Raw genomic sequence first — 21,382 nt, 5'->3', positions numbered from 1 at the left:
TCCAGTCCTGCGAGCTAGTGAAGAAACGGCACCACCATACTTCACCACCATACTTCACACATCCCACCAAGGCAGAATCCAACGTAGCTAGTCTCCAATGGAAGAGCCCACAAAGGACTCAAGATGATTGACTGAGTCCCAGCGTAGGACTGCTCCAAATGCTTCTATCATGTAAGCCCATAGTGCGATGTGGTCTCCTGGGCTCCACTGTGAGCGCCGGAAAGCCCCCTCTCTGCAAGCTCATAGAAATATGGCAGCACATCCAGCAAGGCAGGATTATGATCTTTCAGCACCCTCGGGTAAGATCGGCTCAGAGGCTCCGCTGGAATGTGTAGGTAGGCACTGGCCCTAGGGTCTGAAACAACCGGGGGTTGGGACTTGATAACTTGCAAATCGGTGCATTGTGCTCGAGGAGTTGCACCGGAGCCCACCTCAGCATGTATATCTTCCAAGAGAGATTGTAGGCGATCAAATCGAGTACTCATCATGTACTCAAATTCCTCTAGGTGGATCAGTAGGACCGTGTAGAGGTCCGCCATGTTCTTAGCCGTGAACGGCTACTTCTTCGTTGCCAAACTTTTTGTGTGTGTTGATCGCCTCAGGAGCCCACTGCAGACCCACCCGTTCAGGAGATTGCCCAATTTTGTAAGCAGTGGGCACTTACCGGACTCTGACATCGGGCGCTTCAGGCCAAGCAGCTGTTACCGGTAGGACGGCGCTACAGGATCCGTTGGTCAGGTGGGTTGCCTAGTGTACAGCCACATCTGCAAGATAGGTCCTCCTGGTATGGAGTAGTCTTGTGCGCCGGTCTTGGGATTAGTTATCTCACTGAGTGTAAGCGTATCCGGCACAGCGATCTCCCACGCTAGATGGACTGCGGCCTACAACGGGCAACAGTATCGTATCTCAGCCTCAGTTTAGGTATAAAAGTCTATCTGGGTGCTTTTGTGTTCCCCTTGATTCTTGTGCTCAGATTATTTATAAATCCAGCCTTTAATGCGATTTTAAAACCTTAAAGTCAGCTTTCATTTCAGGAGCTCTAGTTAAACATGTCCATTCTCTTGCTCATCCAGGCTCCGCCCCCCGTCATACTTTTGCTAGATTTTGATTATATTTTTTAGGCATCAGTTTGTGTGCACCTCTCTTTTTTTTCCCTGCTAATTTTTTCATGCTCTTGTCCTTTTTGTTCCTTTTTTTCTTCTCCGTGCATGGCTATACATCAGACTTATTTACCAGTGAGGTGGGAGGATAATTTAAAAGGACACTGAACCCAAATTTTTACTTTTGTGTTTCAGATAGAGCATGCCATTTTAAGCAACTTTCTTATTGACTCCTATTATCAAATTGTCTTCATTCTCTTGGTATCTTTATTTCAAATGCAAGAATGTAAGTTTAGATGCCGGCCCATTTTTGGTGAACAAACTGAGTTGTTCTTGCTGATTGGTGGATAAATTCACCCATCAATAAACAAGTACTTTCCATGGTTCTGAACCAAAAAATAGCTTAGTTGACTTTTTTTCAAATAAAGAAAGCAAGAGAACGAAGAAAAATTGATAATAGGTGTAAATTAGAAAGTAGCTTAAAATTGCATTCTCTATCTGAATCAAGAAAGAAAAAAAATTGGGTTCAGTGTCCCTTTAAGGCTTTTGGAGTTTTGGAAATCTTTGCCTCCTCCTGATGGCCAGAAGTGGAATTCCCAGTTATGAGTTATGGCTGATGGACTTTGACCACCTTGAAAGAAATTAATTTTTCAGGTAAGCATAAATTATATTTTTGCTGCTTTTCTTCTATTATCATTGCCTGGGATCTTTCAAATAATACATAGTTACAGACTTAACAATAAAAACTAAAAAACATTCAGTTTAAGCATAAAGTATACAGATTCAGTAATGTATTATTCTTTCTGACCATTGTAGGTCTGTAGGTCATGGTAGTCAGGGAGTGGCTGTATTGCCTCTTTTCAGGAAGCAGCGGTAGAGAGTATCATAAATGTGTTGTATCATAAATACAGGAAACAGAAACTAATGAAGTAAGGGTATATTTATCAGAACCTTTATCAAACCAGTTTGCTGTATTTCAGTATTAACTTGAGAAGACTTTGAAATTAAATTACTTTTGCCACCTTTAATTTCTCATGTAAATTTAGGCTGTACATTGTGCAGTTAGCAAGCGTGGTTTGGGCAACTAAGTGACTTTTTCATTTGTTGTTCCTTCTCATCAGCATTAGATTTTTTTTCTATGTCCTGAAAAGATACCTCTGCTGACAAATCTGTTACGGTTGTATGCATAAAAAAAAACCTTAATAGGGGAAAAAAAAGGTAGGGAAATAAATATTCTGAATATTCATTGTGTGGTTAGGCTACATATTGGGACAGAGTAGGAACCAAGAATCGTATCTGAGCTATTGACGGTGGGAAAAACACCACACGCCTGAATTACACTGCACAGAATCTCAATAACTGCTACATTTGATTCAACTATACATTATTCAAATGTAGCCCTTACAGGAGGGAGGGAGTATAGCAGTGGTGCTGAAGCAGAATGTCCCAGTCACAAATAAACAGTATCCTGTTTTTTAAATTGTATTTCTAAGATTTAAAACATATAAAGCATGAGATATAATGAACAGGAGAAAAGATACAATAGAGAGAGTAGCTTAAGAAAAAGTTATTAGAGAAAGTTTGTTTTAGTTACTGCCAGAAAGGTAACTAAAGGACTATGTCAAAATGTACAAGAGAATGCCTAAATCTGAAGACTTTAAAGAGACACTAAACCCAATTTCTGTCATGTAATTAGCAAGAGTCCATGAGCTAGTGACGTATGGGATATACATTCCTACCAGGAGGGGCAAAGTTTCCCAAACCTCAAAATGCCTACAAATACACCCCTCACCACACCCACAAATCAGTTTTACAAACTTTGCCTCCTATGGAGGTGGTGAAGTAAGTTTGTGCTAGATTCTACGTTGATATGCGCTCCGCAGCAGGTTGGAGCCCGGTTTTCCTCTCAGCGTGCAGTGAATGTCAGAGGGATGTGAGGAGAGTATTGCCTATTTGAATTCAATGATCTCCTTCTACGGGGTCTATTTCATAGGTTCTCTGTTATCGGTCGTAGAGATTCATCTCTTACCTCCCTTTTCAGATCGACGATATACTCTTATATATACCATTACCTCTACTGATTATCGTTTCAGTACTGGTTTGGCTTTCTACTACATGTAGATGAGTGTCCTGGGGTAAGTAAGTCTTATTTTCTGTGACACTCTAAGCTATGGTTGGGCACTTTTTTATAAAGTTCTAAATATATGTGTTCAAACATTTATTTGCCTTGACTCAGGATGTTCAACGTTCCTTATTTCAGACAGTCAGTTTCATATTTGGGATAATGCATATGATTAAATCAATTTTTTCTTACCTCAAAATTTGACTTTTTCCCTGTGGGCTGTTAGGCTCGCAGGGGCTGAAAATGCTTAATTTTATTGCGTCATTCTTGGCGCAGACTTTTTTGGCGCCGGAAGTTGCGTCATTTTTGACGTTTTTTGCGCCAAAAGTGTCGGCGTTCCGGATGTGGCGTCATTTTTGTCGCCAAAAGCATTTAGGCGCCAAATAATGTGGGCGTCTTTTTGGCGCTAAAAAAATATGGGCGTCACTATTGTCTCCACATTATTTAAGTCTCATTATTTATTGCTTCTGGTTGCTAGAAGCTTGTTTTCTGGCATTTTTTCCCATTCCTGAAACTGTCATTTAAGGAATTTGATCAATTTTGCTTTATATGTTGTTTTTTCTATTACATATTGCAAGATGTCCCACGTTGACACTGAGTCAGAAGATACTTCTGGAAAATCGCTGCCTGGTGCTGGATCTACCAAAGTTAAGTGTATCTGCTGTAAACTTGTGGTATCTGTTCCTCCAGCTGTTGTTTGTACTGAATGTCATGACAAACTTGTTAATGCAGATAATATTTCCTTTAGTAATGTTACATTACCTGTTGCTGTTCCGTCAACATCTAATACTCAGAGTGTTCCTGATAACATAAGAGATTTAGGCTATGTCTGTTATTCCTCCTTCTAGTAAACGTAAAAAGTCTTTTAAAACTTCTCATTTTTCAGATGAATTTTTAAATAAACATCATCATTCTGATTCTGATAATGGTTCTTCTGGTTCAGAGGATTCTGTCTCAGAGGTTGATGCTGATAAATCTTCATATTTATTTAAAATGGAATTTATTCGTTCTTTACTTAAAGAAGTCTTAATTGCATTAGAAATAGAGGATTCTGGTCCTCTTGATACTAAATCTAAACGTTTAAATAAGGTTTTTAAATCTCCTGTAGTTATTCCAGACGTTTTTCCTGTCCCTGATGCTATTTCTGAAGTAATTTCCAGGGAATGGAATAATATGGGTAATTCATTTACTCCTTCAAAACGTTTTAAGCAATTATATCCTGTGCCATCTGACAGATTAGAGTTTTGGGACAAAATCCCTAAGGTTGATGGGGCTGTCTCTACTCTTGCTAAGCGTACTACTATTCCTACGGCAGATAGTACTTCCTTTAAGGATCCTTTAGATAGGAAAATTGAATCCTTTCTAAGTAAAGCTTACTTGTGTTCAGGTAATCTTCTTAGACCTGCTATATCTTTAGCAGATGTTGCTGCAGCTTCAACTTTTTGGTTAGAAGCTTTAGTGCAACAAGTAACAGATCATAATTCTCATAGCATTAATAATCTTCTTCAACATGCTAATAATTTTATTTGTGATGCCATCTTTGATATCATTAGAGTTGATGTCAGGTATATGTCTCTAGCTATTTTAGCTAGAAGAGCTTTATGGCTTAAAACTTGGAATGCTGATATGTCTTCTAAGTCTACTTTGCTTTGCCTTTCTTTCCAGGGTAATAAATTATTTGGTTCTCAGTTGGATTCTATTATCTCAACTGTTACTGGAGGGAAAGGAACTTTTTACCACAGGATAAAAAAATCTAAAGGTAAATTTAGGTCTAATAATCGTTTTCGTTCCTTTCGTCACAATAAGGAACAAAAGCCTGATCCTTCATCCTCAGGAGCGGTATCAGTTTGGAAACCATCTCCAGTCTGGAATTAATCCAAGCCTTTTAGAAAACCAAAGCCAGCTCCTAAGTCCACATGAAGGTGCGGCCCTCATTCCAGCTCAGCTGGTAGGGGGCAGATTACGTTTTTCAAAGAAATTTGGATCAATTCCATTCACAATCTTTGGATTCAGAACATTGTTTCAGAAGGGTACAGAATTGGCTTCAAGATAAGGCCTCCTGCAAAGAGATTTTTTCTTTCCCGTGTCCCAGTAAACCCAGCGAAGGCTCAAGCATTTCTGAAATGTGTTTCAGATCTAGAGTTGGCTGGAGTAATTATGCCAGTTCCAGTTGTGGAAATCTCTTCATTGTACCAAAGAAGGAGAATTCCTTCAGACCAGTTCTGGATCTAAAAATATTGAATCGTTATGTAAGGATACCAACATTCAAAATGGTAACTGTAAGGACTATCCTGCCTTTTGTTCAGCAAGGGCATTATATGTCCACAATAGATTTACGGGATGCATATCTGCATATTCCGATTCATCCAGATCACTATCAGTTTTTGAGATTCTCTTTCCTAGACAAGCATTACCAGTTTGTGGCTCTACCGTTTGGCCTAGCAACAGCTCCAAAAATTTTTACAAAGGTTCTCGGTGCCCTTCTGTCTGTAATCAGAGAACAGGGTATTGTGGTATTTCCTTATTTGGACGATATCTTGGTACTTGCTCAGTCTTCACATTTAGCAGAATCTCATACGAATCGACTTGTGTTGTTTCTTCAAGATCATGGTTGGAGGATCAATTTACCAAAAAGTTCATTGATTCCTCAGACAAAGGTAACCTTTTTAGGTTTCCAGATAGATTCAGTGTCCATGACTCTGTCTTTGACAGACAAGATACGTCTGAAATTTATATCAGCTTGTCGAAACCTTCAGTCACAATCATTCCCTTCGGTAGCCTTATGCATGGAAATTCTAGGTCTTATGACTGCTGCATCGGACGCGATCCCCTTTGCTCGTTTTCACATGCGACCTCTTCAGCTCTGTATGCTGAACCAGTGGTGCAGGGATTACACAAAGATATCTCAATTAATATCTTTAAAACCGATTGTACGACACTCTCTGACGTGGTGGACAGATCACCATCGTTTAGTTCAGGGGGCTTCTTTTGTTCTTCCGACCTGGACTGTAATTTCAACAGATGCAAGTCTTACAGGTTGGGGAGCTGTGTGGGGGTCTCTGACAGCACAAGGGGTTTGGGAATCTCAGGAGGTGAGATTACCGATCAATATTTTGGAACTCCGTGCAATTTTCAGAGCTCTTCAGTCATGGCCTCTTCTAAAGAGAGAATCGTTCATTTGTTTTCAGACAGACAATGTCACAACTGTGGCATACATCAATCATCAAGGAGGGACTCACAGTCCTCTGGCTATGAAAGAAGTATCTCGAATTCTGGTATGGGCGGAATCCAGCTCCTGTCTAGTTTCTGCGGTTCATATCCCAGGTATAGACAATTGGTAAACGAATTATCTGTCGCCAAACGTTACATCCGGGCGAATGGTCTCTTCACCCAGAGGTATTTCTTCAGATTGTTCAAATGTGGGGACTTCCAGAAATAGATCTGATGGCCTCTCATCTAAACAAGAAACTTCCCAGGTATCTGTCTAGATCCAGGGATCCTCAAGCGGAAGCAGTGGATGCATTGTCACTTCCTTGGAAGTATCATCCTGCCTATATCTTTCCGCCTCTAGTTCTTCTTCCAAGAATAATCTCCAAGATTCTGAAGGAATGCTCGTTTGTTCTGCTGGTAGCTCCAGCATGGCCTCACAGGTTTTGGTATGCGGATCTTGTCCGGATGGCCTCTTGCCAACCGTGGACTCTTCCGTTAAGACCAGACCTTCTGTCGCAAGGTCCTTTTTTCCATCAGGATCTCAAATCCTTAAATTTAAAGGTATGGAGATTGAACGCTTGATTCTTAGTCAAAGAGGTTTCTCTGACTCTGTGATTAATACTATGTTACAGGCTCGTAAATCCTTATCTAGGGAGATATATTATAGAGTCTGGAAGACTTATATTTCTTGGTGTCTTTCTCATCATTTTTCCTGGCATTCTTTTAGAATTCCGAGAATTTTACAGTTTCTTCAGGATGGTTTGGATAAAGGTTTGTCTGCAAGTTCCTTGAAAGGACAAATCTCTGCTCTTTCTGTTCTTTTTCACAGAAAGATTGCTAATCTTCCTGATATTCATTGTTTTGTACAAGCTTTGGTTCGTATAAAACCTGTCATTAAGTCAATTTCTCCTCCTTGGAGTTTGAATTTGGTTCTGGGGGCTCTTCAAGCTCCTCCGTTTGAACCTATGCATTCATTGGACATTAAATTACTCTCTTGGAAAGTTTTGTTCCTTTTGGCCATCTCTTCTGCCAGAAGAGTTTCTGAATTATCTGCTCTTTCTTGTGTCTCCTTTTCTGATTTTTCACCAGGATAAGGCGGTGTTGCGAACTTCTTTTAAATTTTTACCTAAGGTTGTGAATTCTAACAACATTAGTAGAGAAATTGTGGTTCCTTCATTATGTCCTAATCCTAAGAATTCTAAGGAGAAACCATTGCATTCTTTGGATGTAGTTAGAGCTTTGAAATATTATGTTGAAGCTACTAAGAATTTTCGAAAGACTTCTAGTCTATTTGTTATCTTTTCCGGTTCTAGGAAAGGTCAGAAGGCTTCTGCCATTTCTTTGGCATCTTGGTTGAAATCTTTAATTCATCATGCTTATGTCGAGTCGGGTAAAACTCCGCCTCAAAGGATTACAGCTCATTCTACTAGGTCAGTTTCTACTTCCTGGGCGTTTAGGAATGAAGCTTCGGTTGATCAGATTTGCAAAGCAGCAACTTGGTCTTCTTTGCATACTTTTACTAAATTCTACCATTTTGATGTGTTTTCTTCTTCTGAAGCTGTTTTTGGTAGAAAAGTACTTCAGGCAGCTGTTTCAGTTTGATTATTCTGCTTATATTTTCAGTTTTTTTCTTTATAAGATTTAAACTTTATTTTTGGGTGTGGATTTTTTTCAGTGGAATTGGCTGTCTTTATTTTATCCCTCCCTCTCTAGTGACTCTTGCGTGGAAGATCCACATCTTGGGTAGTCATTATCCCATACGTCACTAGCTCATGGACTCTTGCTAATTACATGAATGAAAACATAATTTATGTAAGAACTTACCTGATAAATTCATTTCTTTCATATTAGCAAGAGTCCATGAGGCCCACCCTTTTTTGTGGTCGTTATGATTTTTTTGTATAAAGCACAATTATTCCAATTCCTTATTTTTATGCTTCGCACTTTTTTCTTATCACCCCACTTCTTGGCTATTCGTTAAACTGATTTGTGGGTGTGGTGAGGGTTTTTTTTATAGGCATTTTGAGGTTTGGGAAACTTTGCCCCTCCTGGTAGGAATGTATATCCCATACGTCACTAGCTAATGGACTCTTGCTAATATGAAAGAAATGAATTTATCAGGTAAGTTCTTACATAAATTATGTTTTTTTTCCTTTCATGATTCAGATAGAGCATGCAATTTGAAGCAACTTTCTAATTTACTCCTATTATCAATTTTTCTTCGTTCTCTTGCTATCTGTATTTGAAGAGCAGGCATCTAAGCTTAGGAACCACACCATTTTTGGTGCAGCACCTGGGTAGCGCTTTCTGATAACAACAAAGTAATGTTTAAAATAAATAAATACATTTTTCTTTAACCACTTGTTTTGTGGCATGTACACTCCATCTATCTCCATAATTTTATGGAGTTGGAGAGACAGATGGCGTGCACATGCCACAATTAAAGTGGTTAAACAAAAAATTGTATTGAAAAAGGTTTTGGTATAAAGCCGAAACGTTGACATGTAACCCTTTGGAAAGATACTAAATAAAGAATTGACTTTTAAGTCCTGAGAGTGCCCTCATAATTATGTAAGATTGAATATTGTTAACGGCGGAAAAACACCCTTGCCAATACCCGAGAATGATAGCGAGTGCATGACAGAATTTATCACACACACATATACATATAATATATATTCACTAAATAAAAATGCAACAGGGACAGGAAGTCTTAAATATCACTCCAACTCCAGAGAAATGTACAACCTTTGTAGTATTATGTTTTTTGAGTTGCAATATAAGCTGTAGAGTTTTATATTATATTTCTATTTGTAGGACATCAGTTAATATCTCACTACTCCGAAATCCCATGTGCTGCTAACATTTGAAATGTTTTGCTAGTTTTGTCTGTACCACTTACATTTTTTTCTTTTTCATTGTGTAGATTCGAAAACCACGGAGGTTTGACAGCGAGCTTCCCGATATATCTTTAAATGACTTGCAGTTTTTGCAGTCTTTTTGTCCTCCAGAAGTTCAGCTTTTTCTCAGGTAGGGATTTTTTCTTCTCTGTTATATTGCACATTCATTTATGATCTGGAAACTGTTTCATGTCCATGTGGAGAAAGTAGAAACTCCCTAAAATCAAAGGACTTTCGGTTTTTCCTTTACTCTTTAAATATCTGCTCTTATCCCCAATTTCCCTATTGTCTTCCTGCTTGCCTTTCTTCCATCCTTTTCCGTTTCCTTTTATTTTTCTTTTGATTTATGTTTTTTTTCTTCCATAGATTATTTCTTCCATATTGGTAGCCTGCTGACAGTAAGGCCTATTCCTTGTATAATATAATTATGTAAAGGAGAATTCAAATGGTGGCAATAATTGATTGTTTGGTTGAAACCTTCAGTTAAAGTAATTTGATAAAGCTAGAAAAAAAGATATATGCACAATGGATCATACTTTTAAGTTGGATTGAAGCAGGTATAGGAGTAATTTACAGGGAATGACTTCCAGTAAAGGTGATAAGGACAAATACTATAAGGGAATTCAATAATGCTAATATTACACAGTGTTGTCCTAAAATTAGTTAATAATGTACTTCAGAAAGAAATAAAGCCAGGCTCTGGACATTCTAGATCATATATGTTATCAAAATGTTAATCTGTGTCTCAACTCACTTAAAGTGATGGTAAACTCTCTCCCCTTTTTGAAATCAAATCTGGAATGTTAGTGATATTTGAGATGGAAACACAAATAGATAGAGGGGCGAATGGTGCAGATCAATGATGCATCTTGATGGCTCAAAGCAAGAGGTAAACACAGGGTACTCACTTGTAGGAAAGGCAATCAATCATGCCCATAGAGACAGGCTGGATTTCTGCAGCAGTCCAGCTAGCTGATTAATATCCAGAATGCAGCTCCAGGGTGCAGGAGACCATCAGGCCAAAAATACACACTAGTCAGATAGGTGTATAGGCAGGAGACCAAGATCAGGGATTCGTGCCCAAAAGGTAGTGTAGCTCCAAGATATACTGAACATTAAGAGTTAGTTAAAAACAAAGATAGTTTTATTTAAAATTTGTTAAAAAACACAACTCATATTTGTGCCAGTAAAAACTTGGGCAAGTGGAGAAACAATGCAACGCGTTTCTCCACTTGCCCAAGTTTTTACTGGTACAAATATGAGTTGTGTTTTTTAACAAATTTTAAATAAAACTATCTTTGTTTTTAACTGCAGAAATCCAGCCTGTCTCTATGGGCATGATTGATTGCCTTTCCTACAAGTGAGTACCCTGTGTTTACCTCTTGCTTTGAGCCATCAAGATGCATCATTGATTGGCGCCTCTATTTGTGTTTCCCTAACAGATTGCCTTCTTCTGAATGGAGTTAGAGAGCTGCCTATAGACTACCTCCATACCACATCCCTAATTTTGGGGGACTTTTTCTACGCTGAATACCTGAACATTTACCAATATTTATGGTCTGGTGATAAATTCCACTCATTGTGGTTTGTTTGAGACTGATTGTTTACATATTTTACATCTCATGTATCATTACCTATTTGCACTATTTTATTCATAATATTATTTTGCTGTGTATGTTATATAGCGCCTCCTAGAGGATCTCAAGGAGCATATGATTATATGTTTGCTTTGATATCTTCACTTCTTATATTTGAGATGGAGTTTCATTCATCAGTTGTAATGAAGAATTGCTATAACTTACTTTTTAATACAGATATAACATTAAATTACCCGTGCTCTGAGTTTTCTGTGAGCTAAAGGTTTGAATTGTTCTCCAATCTGTGCTCTAGCTACAACAAAAGTTTTAGTACTGTTTTTTCTATCTGCTATATGTGGATGGGTGTCTTTCTCAGCTATGGTTTTTCACTTTATGTATTAATGTAAAGTTCTAAATATATGTATTGTACTTATATTTGCCATGAGTCAGGTTTATGTATATTTCCTTTTCTAGACTATCAGTTTCAAAATTGGGAAAACATATTTAGGAAGGTATTTTTTCTTACCTGGGGTATAGTCTTTTCATCAAAATTGACTGTTTTCATTATTTTCGCGGGCAAAATTAGACTCGCGAGACCTCAAAATGCAAATATTTATTGCTTCATTCTTGGCGCTAGAATTTTTTTGGTGCAAAGGTACGTTCGGTGACGTAAATTTGCCATTTCTTTCATGTTATTGGCAAGAGTCCATGAGCTAGTGACGTATGGGATATACAATTCTACCAGGAGGGGCAAAGTTTCCCAAACCTCAAAATGACTATAAATACACTCCCCACCACACCCACAATTCAGTTTTACAAACTTTGCCTCCTATGGAGGTGGTGAAGTAAGTTTGTGCTAAGATTTCTATGTTGACATGCGCTTCTCAGCTTTTTTGAAGCCCGATTCCTCTCAGAGTACAGCGAATGTCAGAGGGACGTGAAGCGAGTATCACCTATTGAATACAATGATTTTCCTAATGGGGGTCTATTTCATAGGTTCTCTGTTATCGTTCGTAGAGATTCATCTCCTACCTCCCTTTTCAGATCGACGATATATTCTCATATACCATTATCTCTACTGATAACTGTTTCAGTACTGGTTTGGCTATCTGCTATATGTGGATGGGTGTCTTTTTTGGCAAGTATGTTTTTTATTACTTAAGACACCCCAGCTATGGCCTGGCACTTTATGCATTTATATAAAGTTCTAAATATATGTATTGTACTTATATTTGCTATGAGTCAGGTTCATGTATTTCCTTGTGCAGTCTGTCAGTTTCATATTTGGGAAATAAACATATTAAGAAATATTTTTTTCTTACTTGGGGTTTAGTCTTTTTTTCAAATTGACTACTTTTTTTCGTACAAATTGTGGGCAGCATTAGGCCCGCGGGTGCGCCAAATGCTTGACTTTATTGCGTCATTCTTGGCGCGAATTTTTTTTTGCTGTAAAACGTACGTCCGTTGACGCAAGTTCGTCATTTCCGGCGTCGTAGTTGACGGGGAAGCCTTACACACGGTTGCGTTGTTAGTGACACAAGTGTGTCATTTCCGGATATTGTTGGCGCCAAAAAATGTTTCACTTACATTGTGCGTCATACTTAGCGCCAAATTTTTCTTTAGTTTTATACCCCATTGCTGTTTGCCTCTTGCCTTTTTCTATGTCAGAGGGCTGTGCTGTTTGCATTTTTTCCCATTCCTGAAACTGTCATAAAAGGATAATTTTGCTTTATATGTTGTTTTTTCTTTTTTTACATTTTCAAGATGTCTCAATCTGATCCTGCCTCAGAAGTATCTGTTGGAACTTTGCTGCCTGACATCGATTCTACCAAAGCTAAGTGCATTTGTTGTAAGATTGTGGAATTTATATCTCCGAATGTCATTTGTAATAGTTGTCATGATAAATGTTTACATGCAGAGAATGTATCCATCAGTAATAGTACGTTGCCAGTTGCAGTTCCTTCAACTTCTAATGTACATGATATACCTATGAATTTTAAAGAATTTGTTACTGATTCTATTCAGAAGGCTTTGTCTGCATTTCCGCCTTCTAATAAACGTAAAAGGTCTTTTTAAAACTTCTCATAAAGTTGATGAATTTTCAAATGACCGACAACATAATGATTTATTCTCCTCTGATGAGGATCTATCTGATTCAGAAGATCCCTCCTCAGATATTGACACTCACAAATCTACTTATTTGTTTAAAATAGAGTATATTCGTTCTTTGTTAAAAGAAGTGTTAATTAATTTGGATATTGAGGAAGCTAGTCCTCTTGACATTAAGACTATTAAACGTTTAAATGCTGTTTTTAAATCTCCTGTGGCTACTCCAGAGGTTTTTTCCTATTCCTGATGCTATTTCTGATATGATTTCTAAGGAATGGAATAAGCCAGGTACTCCTTCTATTCCTCCTTCAAGGTTTAAAAAATGGTATCCTTTACCAGCAATTTCTATAGAGTTTTGGGAAAAGATCCCCAAAGTTGATGGGGCTATTTCTACTCTTGCTAAATGTACCACTATTGCTATGGAAGATAGTACTTCTTTTAAAGATCCTTTAGATAGGAAACTTGAATCCTATCTAAGGAAAGCCTATTTATATTCAGGTCATCTTCTCAGGCCTGCAATTTCTTTGGCTGATGTTGCGGCTGCATCAACTTTTTGGTTGGAGAATTTAGTGCAACAAGAATTGGATTCTGACGTATCTAGCATTGTTCGCTTACTGCAACATGCTAATCATTTTATTTGTGATGCCATTTTTGATATTATCAAAATTGATGTTAGATCCATGTCTTTAACTATTTTAGCTAGAAGAGCTTTATGGCTTAAATCCTGGAATGCTAATATGACATCTAAGTCTAGATTATTATCTCTTTCTTTCCAAGGTAATAATTTATTTGGTTCTCAGTTGGATTCTATTATTGCAACTGTTACTGGAGGAAAGGGTTTTTTTTCTGCCTCAGGATAAAAAAACCTAAGGGTAAATCTAAGGCTTCTAACCTTTTTGTTCCTTTCGTCAAAATAAGGAACACAAATCTAATCCTTCCCCTAAGGAGTCTGTTTCCAATTGGAAGCCTTCCTCAAATTGGAATAAATCCAAGCCTTTTAAAAAACCAAAGTCAGCCCCTAAGTCCGCATGAAGGTGCGGCCCTCATTCCAGCTCAGCTGCTGAGGGGCAGATTAAGGTTTTTCAAGGATTTTTGGATAAATGTTTTCCAAATCAATGGATTCAGAGCATTGTCTCTCAAGGGTATCGAATAGGATTCAGAGTAAGACCTCCTGTGAGAAGATTTTTTCTCTCACGTATCCCAGCAAATGCAGTAAAAGCTCAAGCTTTCCCGAAGTGAGTTTCAGACCTGGAGTCTTCAGGGGTAATCATGCCGGTTCCTTTTCAGGAACAAGGTCTGGGGTTTTATTCAAATCTATTCATTGTCCCAAAGAAGGAAAATTTATTCAGACCAGTTCTGGATCTGAACATTTTGAATCATTATGTAAGAGTACCAACTTTCAAGATGGTGACTATAAGGACTATTCTGCCTTTTGTTAAGCAAGGACATTATATGTCTACAATAGACTTGCAGTATGCATACCTTCATATTCTGATTCATCCAGAACATTATCAGTTCCTGAGATTCTCTTTTCTAGACAAGCATTACCAATTTGTTGCTCTTCCATTTGGCCTAGCAACAGCTCCAAGAATATTTTCAAATGTTCTAGGTGCCCTACTCTCTGTAATCAGAGAGCAGGGTATTGCAGTGTTTCCTTATTTGAATGATATCTTGGAACTAGCTCAGTCTTTACGTTCTGCAGAATCTCACACAAATCAACTAGTGTTGTTTCTTCAAAAACATGGTTGGAGGATCAATTTACCAAAAAGTTTCTTGATTCCTCAGACAAGGGTCACCTTTTTAGGTTTCCAGATAGATTCAGTGTCCATGACTCTGTCTCTAATAGACAAGAGACGTTTGAAATTGGTTGCAGCCTGTCGGCACCTTCAGGCTCAGTCATTTCCTTCAGTGGCTATGTGCATGGAAGTTTTAGGCCTCATGACTGCAGCATCGGACAAGATTCCTTTTGCTCATTTTCACATGAGACCTCTCCAGCTTTGTATGCTGAATCAATGATGCAGGGATTATACAAAGATATCACAATTAATATCCTTAAATCCCAATGTTCGACATTCTCTGATGTGGTGGTTAAATCACCAGCGTTTAGTTCAAGGGGCTTCTTTTGTTCGGCCAACCTGGACTGTGATCACAACAGATGCAAGTTTTTCAGGTTGGGGAGCTGTTTGGGGATCTCTGACAGCACAAGGGGTTTGGAAATCTCAAGAGGCGAGATTACCAATCAATATTTTAGAACTCAGTGCAATTCTCAGAGCTCTTCAGATTTGACCTCTGTTGAAGAGAGAACCATTCATTTGCTTTCAGACAGACAATATCACAACTGTGGCATTTGTCAATCATCCGAGTGCGACTCACAGTCCCCAAGCTATGAAAGAAGTATCTCGAATCCAGCTCCTGTCTAGTCTTTGCGGTGCATAGCCCAGGTGTAGAAGATTGGGAGGCGGATTATCTCAGCCGTTAGACTTTACATCCAGGGGAGTGGTCTCTCCATCCAGATGTGTTTTCTCAGATTGTTCAGATGTGGGGTCTTCTAGAGATAGATCTCATGGCCTCTAATCTAAACAAGAAACTTCCCAGATACCTGTCCAGGTCCAGGGATGTTCAGGCGGAAGCAATGGATGCGCTGATACTTCCTTGGTGTTATCATCCTGCTTACATTTTCCCGCCTCTAGTTCTTGTTCCAAGAGTGATATCCAAAATCATCATGGAGCAATCGTTTGTGTTGCTGGTGGCTCCAGCATTTCCACACAGGTTTTGGTATGCGGATCTTATTCTGATGTCCAGTTGCCAACTTTGGCCACTTCCGTTAAGGCCGGACCTACTGTCTCAAGGTCCGTTTTTCCATCAGGATCTCAAATCATTAAATTTGAAGGTATGGAAATTGAACGCTTAGTACTAAGTCATAGAGGTTTCTCTGACTCAGTGATTAATACTATGTTACAAGCTTGTAAATCTGTTTCTAGAAAGATTTATTTTCAAGTTTGGAAGACCTTCATCTCAAGGTGTTCTTTTTATAAATTCTCTTGGCATTCTTTTAGAATTCCTAGAATTTTACAGTTTCTTCAGGATGGTTTGGATAAAGGTTTTTCTCCAAGTTCTTTGATGGGACAAATCTCTGCTCTTTCAGTTTTATTTCACAGAAAGATTGCTAAACATCCTGATATTCACTGTTTTGTACAGGCTTTAGTTCGTATTAAGCCTGTCATAAAATCAATTTCTCCTCCTTGGGGTCTTAATTTGGTTTTGAAGGAGTTACAGGCACCTCCGTTTGAGCCTATGCATTCTTTGAAAATTAAACTACTTTCTTGGAATATGTTGTTCCTTTTGACCATCTCTTCTGCTAAAAGAGTTTCTGTGCTATCTGCTCTTTCTTGTGAATCTCCTTTTCTGATTTTTCATAAGGATAAGGCGGTTTTGCGAACTTCATTTAAATTTTTACCTAAAGTTGTGAATTCTAACATTAGTAGAGAAATTGTTGTCCCTTCCTTGTGTCCTAATCCTAAGAATTCTTTGGATGTGGTGAGAGCTTTGAAATATTATGTTGAAGCTACTAAAGATTTCAGGAAGACTTCTAGTCTATTTGTTTTATTTTCTGGTCCTAGGAAAGGTCAGAAGGCCTCTGCTATTTCCTTAGCTTCTTGGTTAAAGCTTTTGATTCATCAAGCTTATTTGGAGTCGGGTCAGGCCCCGCCTCAGAGAATTACAGCTCATTCTACTAGATCAGTCTCCACTTTGTGAGCTTTTAAGAATGAAGCTTCAGTTGATCAGATTTACAAAGCAGCAACTTGGTCCAAAAGTTCTTCAGGCAGCTGTTTCAGTTTGATTCTTCTGCTGATGTTTTAAGTTTTTCTTTTTTTTTTTAGAATAACTTTTATTTTGGGTTGTGGATTATTTTTTCAGCGGAAAATGGCTGTTATTTATTTTTATCCCTCCCTCTCTAGTGACTCTTGAGTGGAGTTCCACATCTTGGATATTGATATCCCATACTTCACTAGCTCATGGACTCTTGCCAATTACATGGAAGAAAACATAATTTATGTAATAATTTACCTGATAAATTAATTTCTTTCATATTGGCAAGAGTCCATGAGGCCCACCCTTTTTATGGTGGTTATGATTTTTTTGTATAAAGCACAATTATTTCCAAATTCCTTTGTTGATGCTTTTTACTCCTTTCTTTATCACCCCACTTCTTGGCTATTCGTTAAAAACAATTGTGGGTGTGGTGGGGGGTGTATTTATAGGCATTTTGAGGTTTGGGAAACTTTGCCCCTCCTGGTAGGATTGTATATCCGATACGTCACTAGCTCATGGACTCTTGCCAATATGAAGGAAACTAATTTATCAGTTAAATTCTTACATAAATTATGCCAAAAAATTAATTTTGTGTTGCGCGTCATACTTGCCACCAAATAATTTAATTATTTAAACCCCACTTCCTATATGCCTCTTGCCTTTTTTATGCTCAGAGGGCTATGCTGTTTGCATTTTGTTCCCATTCCTGAAACTGCCATATAAGGAAATTGATAATTTTGCTTTATATGTTGTTTTTTCTCTTACATTTTCAAGATGTCTCAATCTGATCCTGTCTCAGAAAGCACTGTTGGCTTCCTGCTGCCTGATAACAGTTCTACCAAAGATAAGTGTATCTGTTGTAAATTAACGGAGATTATATCTCCAGCGGTAGTATGTAACAGTTGTCATGATAAGCTTTTACATGCAGAAAATGTCTCTATCAGTACTAGTACAATGCCTATTGTTCCTTCAACATCTAATGTACATGATATACCTGTGAATATAAAAGATTTTATTGCTGATGCGATTCAGAAGGCTTTGTCTGCTATTCCCTATTCTAATAAACGTAAAAGGTCTTTTAAATTTCATCAACTTAATGAGAAGTTTTAAAATGACCGACAGGCAACATACTGATTTATCCTCCTCTGATGATGATCTGTCTGATTCAGAAGATCCTACCTCAGATATTGACACTGACAAATCTACTTATCTCTTTAAGATGGAATATATTTGTTCCTTGTTAAGAGGTGTTGATTACTTTGGATATTGAGGAAAATAGTCCTCTTGATATTAAAACTAGTAAATGTTTAAATTCTGTTTATAAACCTCCTGTGGTTACTCCAGAGGTTTTTCCAGTTCCTTTTGCTATTTCTGATATGATTTCAAAGGAATGGAATAGGCCTTGTACTTATTTTATTCCTTATGCTGGGTTTAAAAAGTTGTATCATTTGTCAGCAATTAGATTGGAGTTTTGGGAAAAAATCCCCAAAGTTGATGGGGCTATCTCTACTCTTGCGAAACGTACTACTATTCTTATGGAAGATAGTAATTCCTTTAAGGACCCTTTAGATAGGAAACTTGAATCTTATCTAAGGAAATCTTATTTATATTCTGGCTATCTTCTCAGGCCTGCCATTTCTATGGCTGATGTTGCAGCTGCATCAACTTTTTGGTTGGAAAGTTTAGCGCAACAGGAAACAGATCCTGATTTGTCTAGCATTGTTTGCTTGCTTCAACATGCTAATCATTTTATCTGTGATGCTATTTTTGATATAATCAAAATTGATGTTAAATCTATGTCTTTAGCTATCTTAGCTAGAAGAGCTTTGTGGCTTAAATATTGGAATGCTAACATGGTATCTAAGTCTAGATTACTATCTCTTTCTTACCAAGGTAACACTTTATATGTTTCTCAGTTGGATTCAATTATTTCAACTGTTACTGGGGGGAAGGGAATTTTTTACCTCAGGATAAAAGATATAAGGGTAAATCTAAGGCTTCTAATCATTTTCATTCTTTTCAACAGAATAAGGAACAGAAAGCCAATCCTTCCCCCAAATAATCTGGTTCCAATTGGAAACCCTCTTCAAGTTGAAATAAATCCAAGCCGTTTAAGAAACCTAAGCCAGCCCCCAAGTCTGCAGGAAGGTACGGCTTTCATTCCAGCTCAGCTGGTGGGGGGCAGATTAAAATGTTTCCAAAACATTTGGGCGGGTTCTGTCCAAAATCAATGGATTCTGTCAGGATAGGAAAAGTCCTGAACCAGACCCAAATGCTAGAATGAGGTTAATTACACCCTAGCACTGTAAGTGTAAACCAGGACCTGACCCCACGACAGCTTCAGTATAACAAGTACTCACTGATATAGGGTGGAAGTTAGCTCAGCAGGATCAGGCGATGAGACTTCATGCAGATAGGGATTAACCAAAAGAGTAATCAAACCAGCAATGTCCAGCAACATGTAATCAGGCAGGTAGGGGTTAACCAATAGAGTAATCAAGCAAGCAATGTCCAGCAACGTGTAATCAGGCAGGAAGGGGTTAACCAATAGAGTAATCAAGCAAGCAATGTCCAGCAACGTGTAATCAGGCAGGTAGGGGTTAACCAATAGAGTAATCAAGCAAGCAATGTCCAGCGAAGTATAATCAGGCAGGTAGGGGTTAACCAATAGAGTAATCAAGCAAGCAATGTCCAGCAACGTGTAATCAGGCAAGTAAGGGTTAACCAATAGAGTAGTCAAACTAGCAATGTCCTGAGTTAGCTCAGCAGGATCAGGCGATGAGACTTCATGCAGATAGGGATTAACCAAAAGAGTAATCAAACCAGCAATGTCCAGCAAAGTGTAATCAGGCAGGTAGGGGTTAACCAATAGAGTAATCAAACTAGCAATGTCCAGCAACGTGTTATCAGGCAGGATGGGGTTTCCCAACAGAATAATCAGGCAGACAATGTCCAGCAACGTAACATCAGGCAGGTAGGGATAAGCAGAATCGAAGTCAAACAGGCAAAGGTTCAGATACCAAGGATTCAAATATAAGTACTCACTTAGCCACGAAGGAGAACAAACAGGCACCGGAGGAGAGAAGACGCCGGAATAAGAAGCCGTTCTGACGTCAGCAGAGAGGGACGGTTCAGTACAGAGTTGCTAGGCAACGAGGCGTAGCGCAAAAGCGCAGAAGAGAGAAGAAGGAAGAGCGATCAGCTGAGTGATCGCGACAGATTCAGAGCATTGTCTCTCAAGGGTATCGAATAGGATTCAGAGTCTCTCATGCGTTCCAGCAAATCCAGTGAAGGCTCAGGCCTTTCTGAAGTGCGTTTCAGATATAGAGCTTTCAGGGGTAATTATACCAGTTCCGTTTCAGGAAAAGGGTCTCGGGTTTTACTCAAATCTATTCATTGTCCCAAAGAAAGAAAATTCATGCAGGCCTGTTCTTGATCTGAAAATTTTTAACCGTTTTGTAAGAGTACTCAGACAAGGGTCACCTTTTTAGGTTTCCAGATAGATTCAGTGTTCGTGACTCGGTCTCTAACAGAAAATAGACTAAATTGGTTTCAGCTTGTCAGAACCTTCAGTCTCATGACTGCAGCATCGGACGCAATCCCCTTTGCTCATTTTCATATGAGACCTCTCCAGCTTTGTATGGTGAAGCAATGGTGCAGGGATTATACAAAGATATCCTTAAATCCCAATGTTCAACTTTCTCTGACTTGGTGGTTAGATCACCACCGTATAATTCAAGGGGCCTCTTTTGTTCGTCCAACCTGGATTGTAATCACAACAGATGCAAGTCTTTCAGGTTTGGGAGCTGTCTGGGGATCTATGACAGCACAAGGGGTTTGGAAATCTCAAGAGGCAAGGTTACTAATCGATATTTTAGAACACTGTGCTATTTTCAGGTCTCTTTAGGATTGGCCTCTGTTGAAGAGAGAACCATTCATTCTATATCACAACTGTGGCATATGTCAATCATCAGGATGGGACTTGCAGTCCCCTAGCTATGAAAGAAGTATCTTGGATACTTGCTTTGGCGGAATTAAGCTCTTGTCTAATTTCTGCGGTACATATCCCAGGTGTAGACAATTGGGAAGCGGATTATCTCAGCCGTTAGACTTTACATCCGGGGGAGTGGTTGCTCTATCCAGATGTGTTTTTTTCAGATTGTTCATATGTGGGGTCTTTTAGAAATAGATCTGATGGCTTCTCATCTAAACAAGAAACTTCCTAGGTACCTATCCAGGTCCAGGGATCCTGAGGTGGAGTCGGTGGATGTGTTAGCAGTTCCTTGGTTTTACCAACCTGCTTATATCTTTTTGCCTCTAGTTCTTCTTCCAAGAGTGATCTCCAAGATCATCATGGAACATTTGTTTGTGTTTCTGGTAGCACCAGCATGGCCTCACAGGTTCTGGTATGCAGACCTTGTCCGGATGTCCAGTTGTCAACCTTGGCCACTTCCTTTAAGACCAGATCTTCTGTCTCAAGGTCCATTTTTCCATCAGGATCTCAAATTGTTAAATTTGAAGGTATGGAAATTGAACGCTTAGTCATAGAGG

The 21,382-nt window shown here is 38.6% G+C and overlaps 1 protein-coding gene across 1 annotated transcript in view; it reads left to right on the top strand.

Moving 5' to 3' along the window:
* RB1CC1 (RB1 inducible coiled-coil 1) overlaps positions 1–21,382 on the top strand; it is a gene marked incomplete in the record, with an annotated part of 595,085 nt that overhangs the window by 272,762 nt on the left and 300,941 nt on the right. Inside the window, 1 exon segment of the mRNA XM_053715035.1 lies at positions 9,359–9,462. Coding sequence (XP_053571010.1) covers positions 9,359–9,462 — 104 coding nt within the window.

The sequence above is a fragment of the Bombina bombina genome, chromosome 5 (genome assembly GCF_027579735.1).
Source record: "Bombina bombina isolate aBomBom1 chromosome 5, aBomBom1.pri, whole genome shotgun sequence".
NCBI lineage: Eukaryota > Metazoa > Chordata > Amphibia > Anura > Bombinatoridae > Bombina > Bombina bombina.
This window is presented reverse-complemented; position numbering and strand designations above follow the sequence as displayed.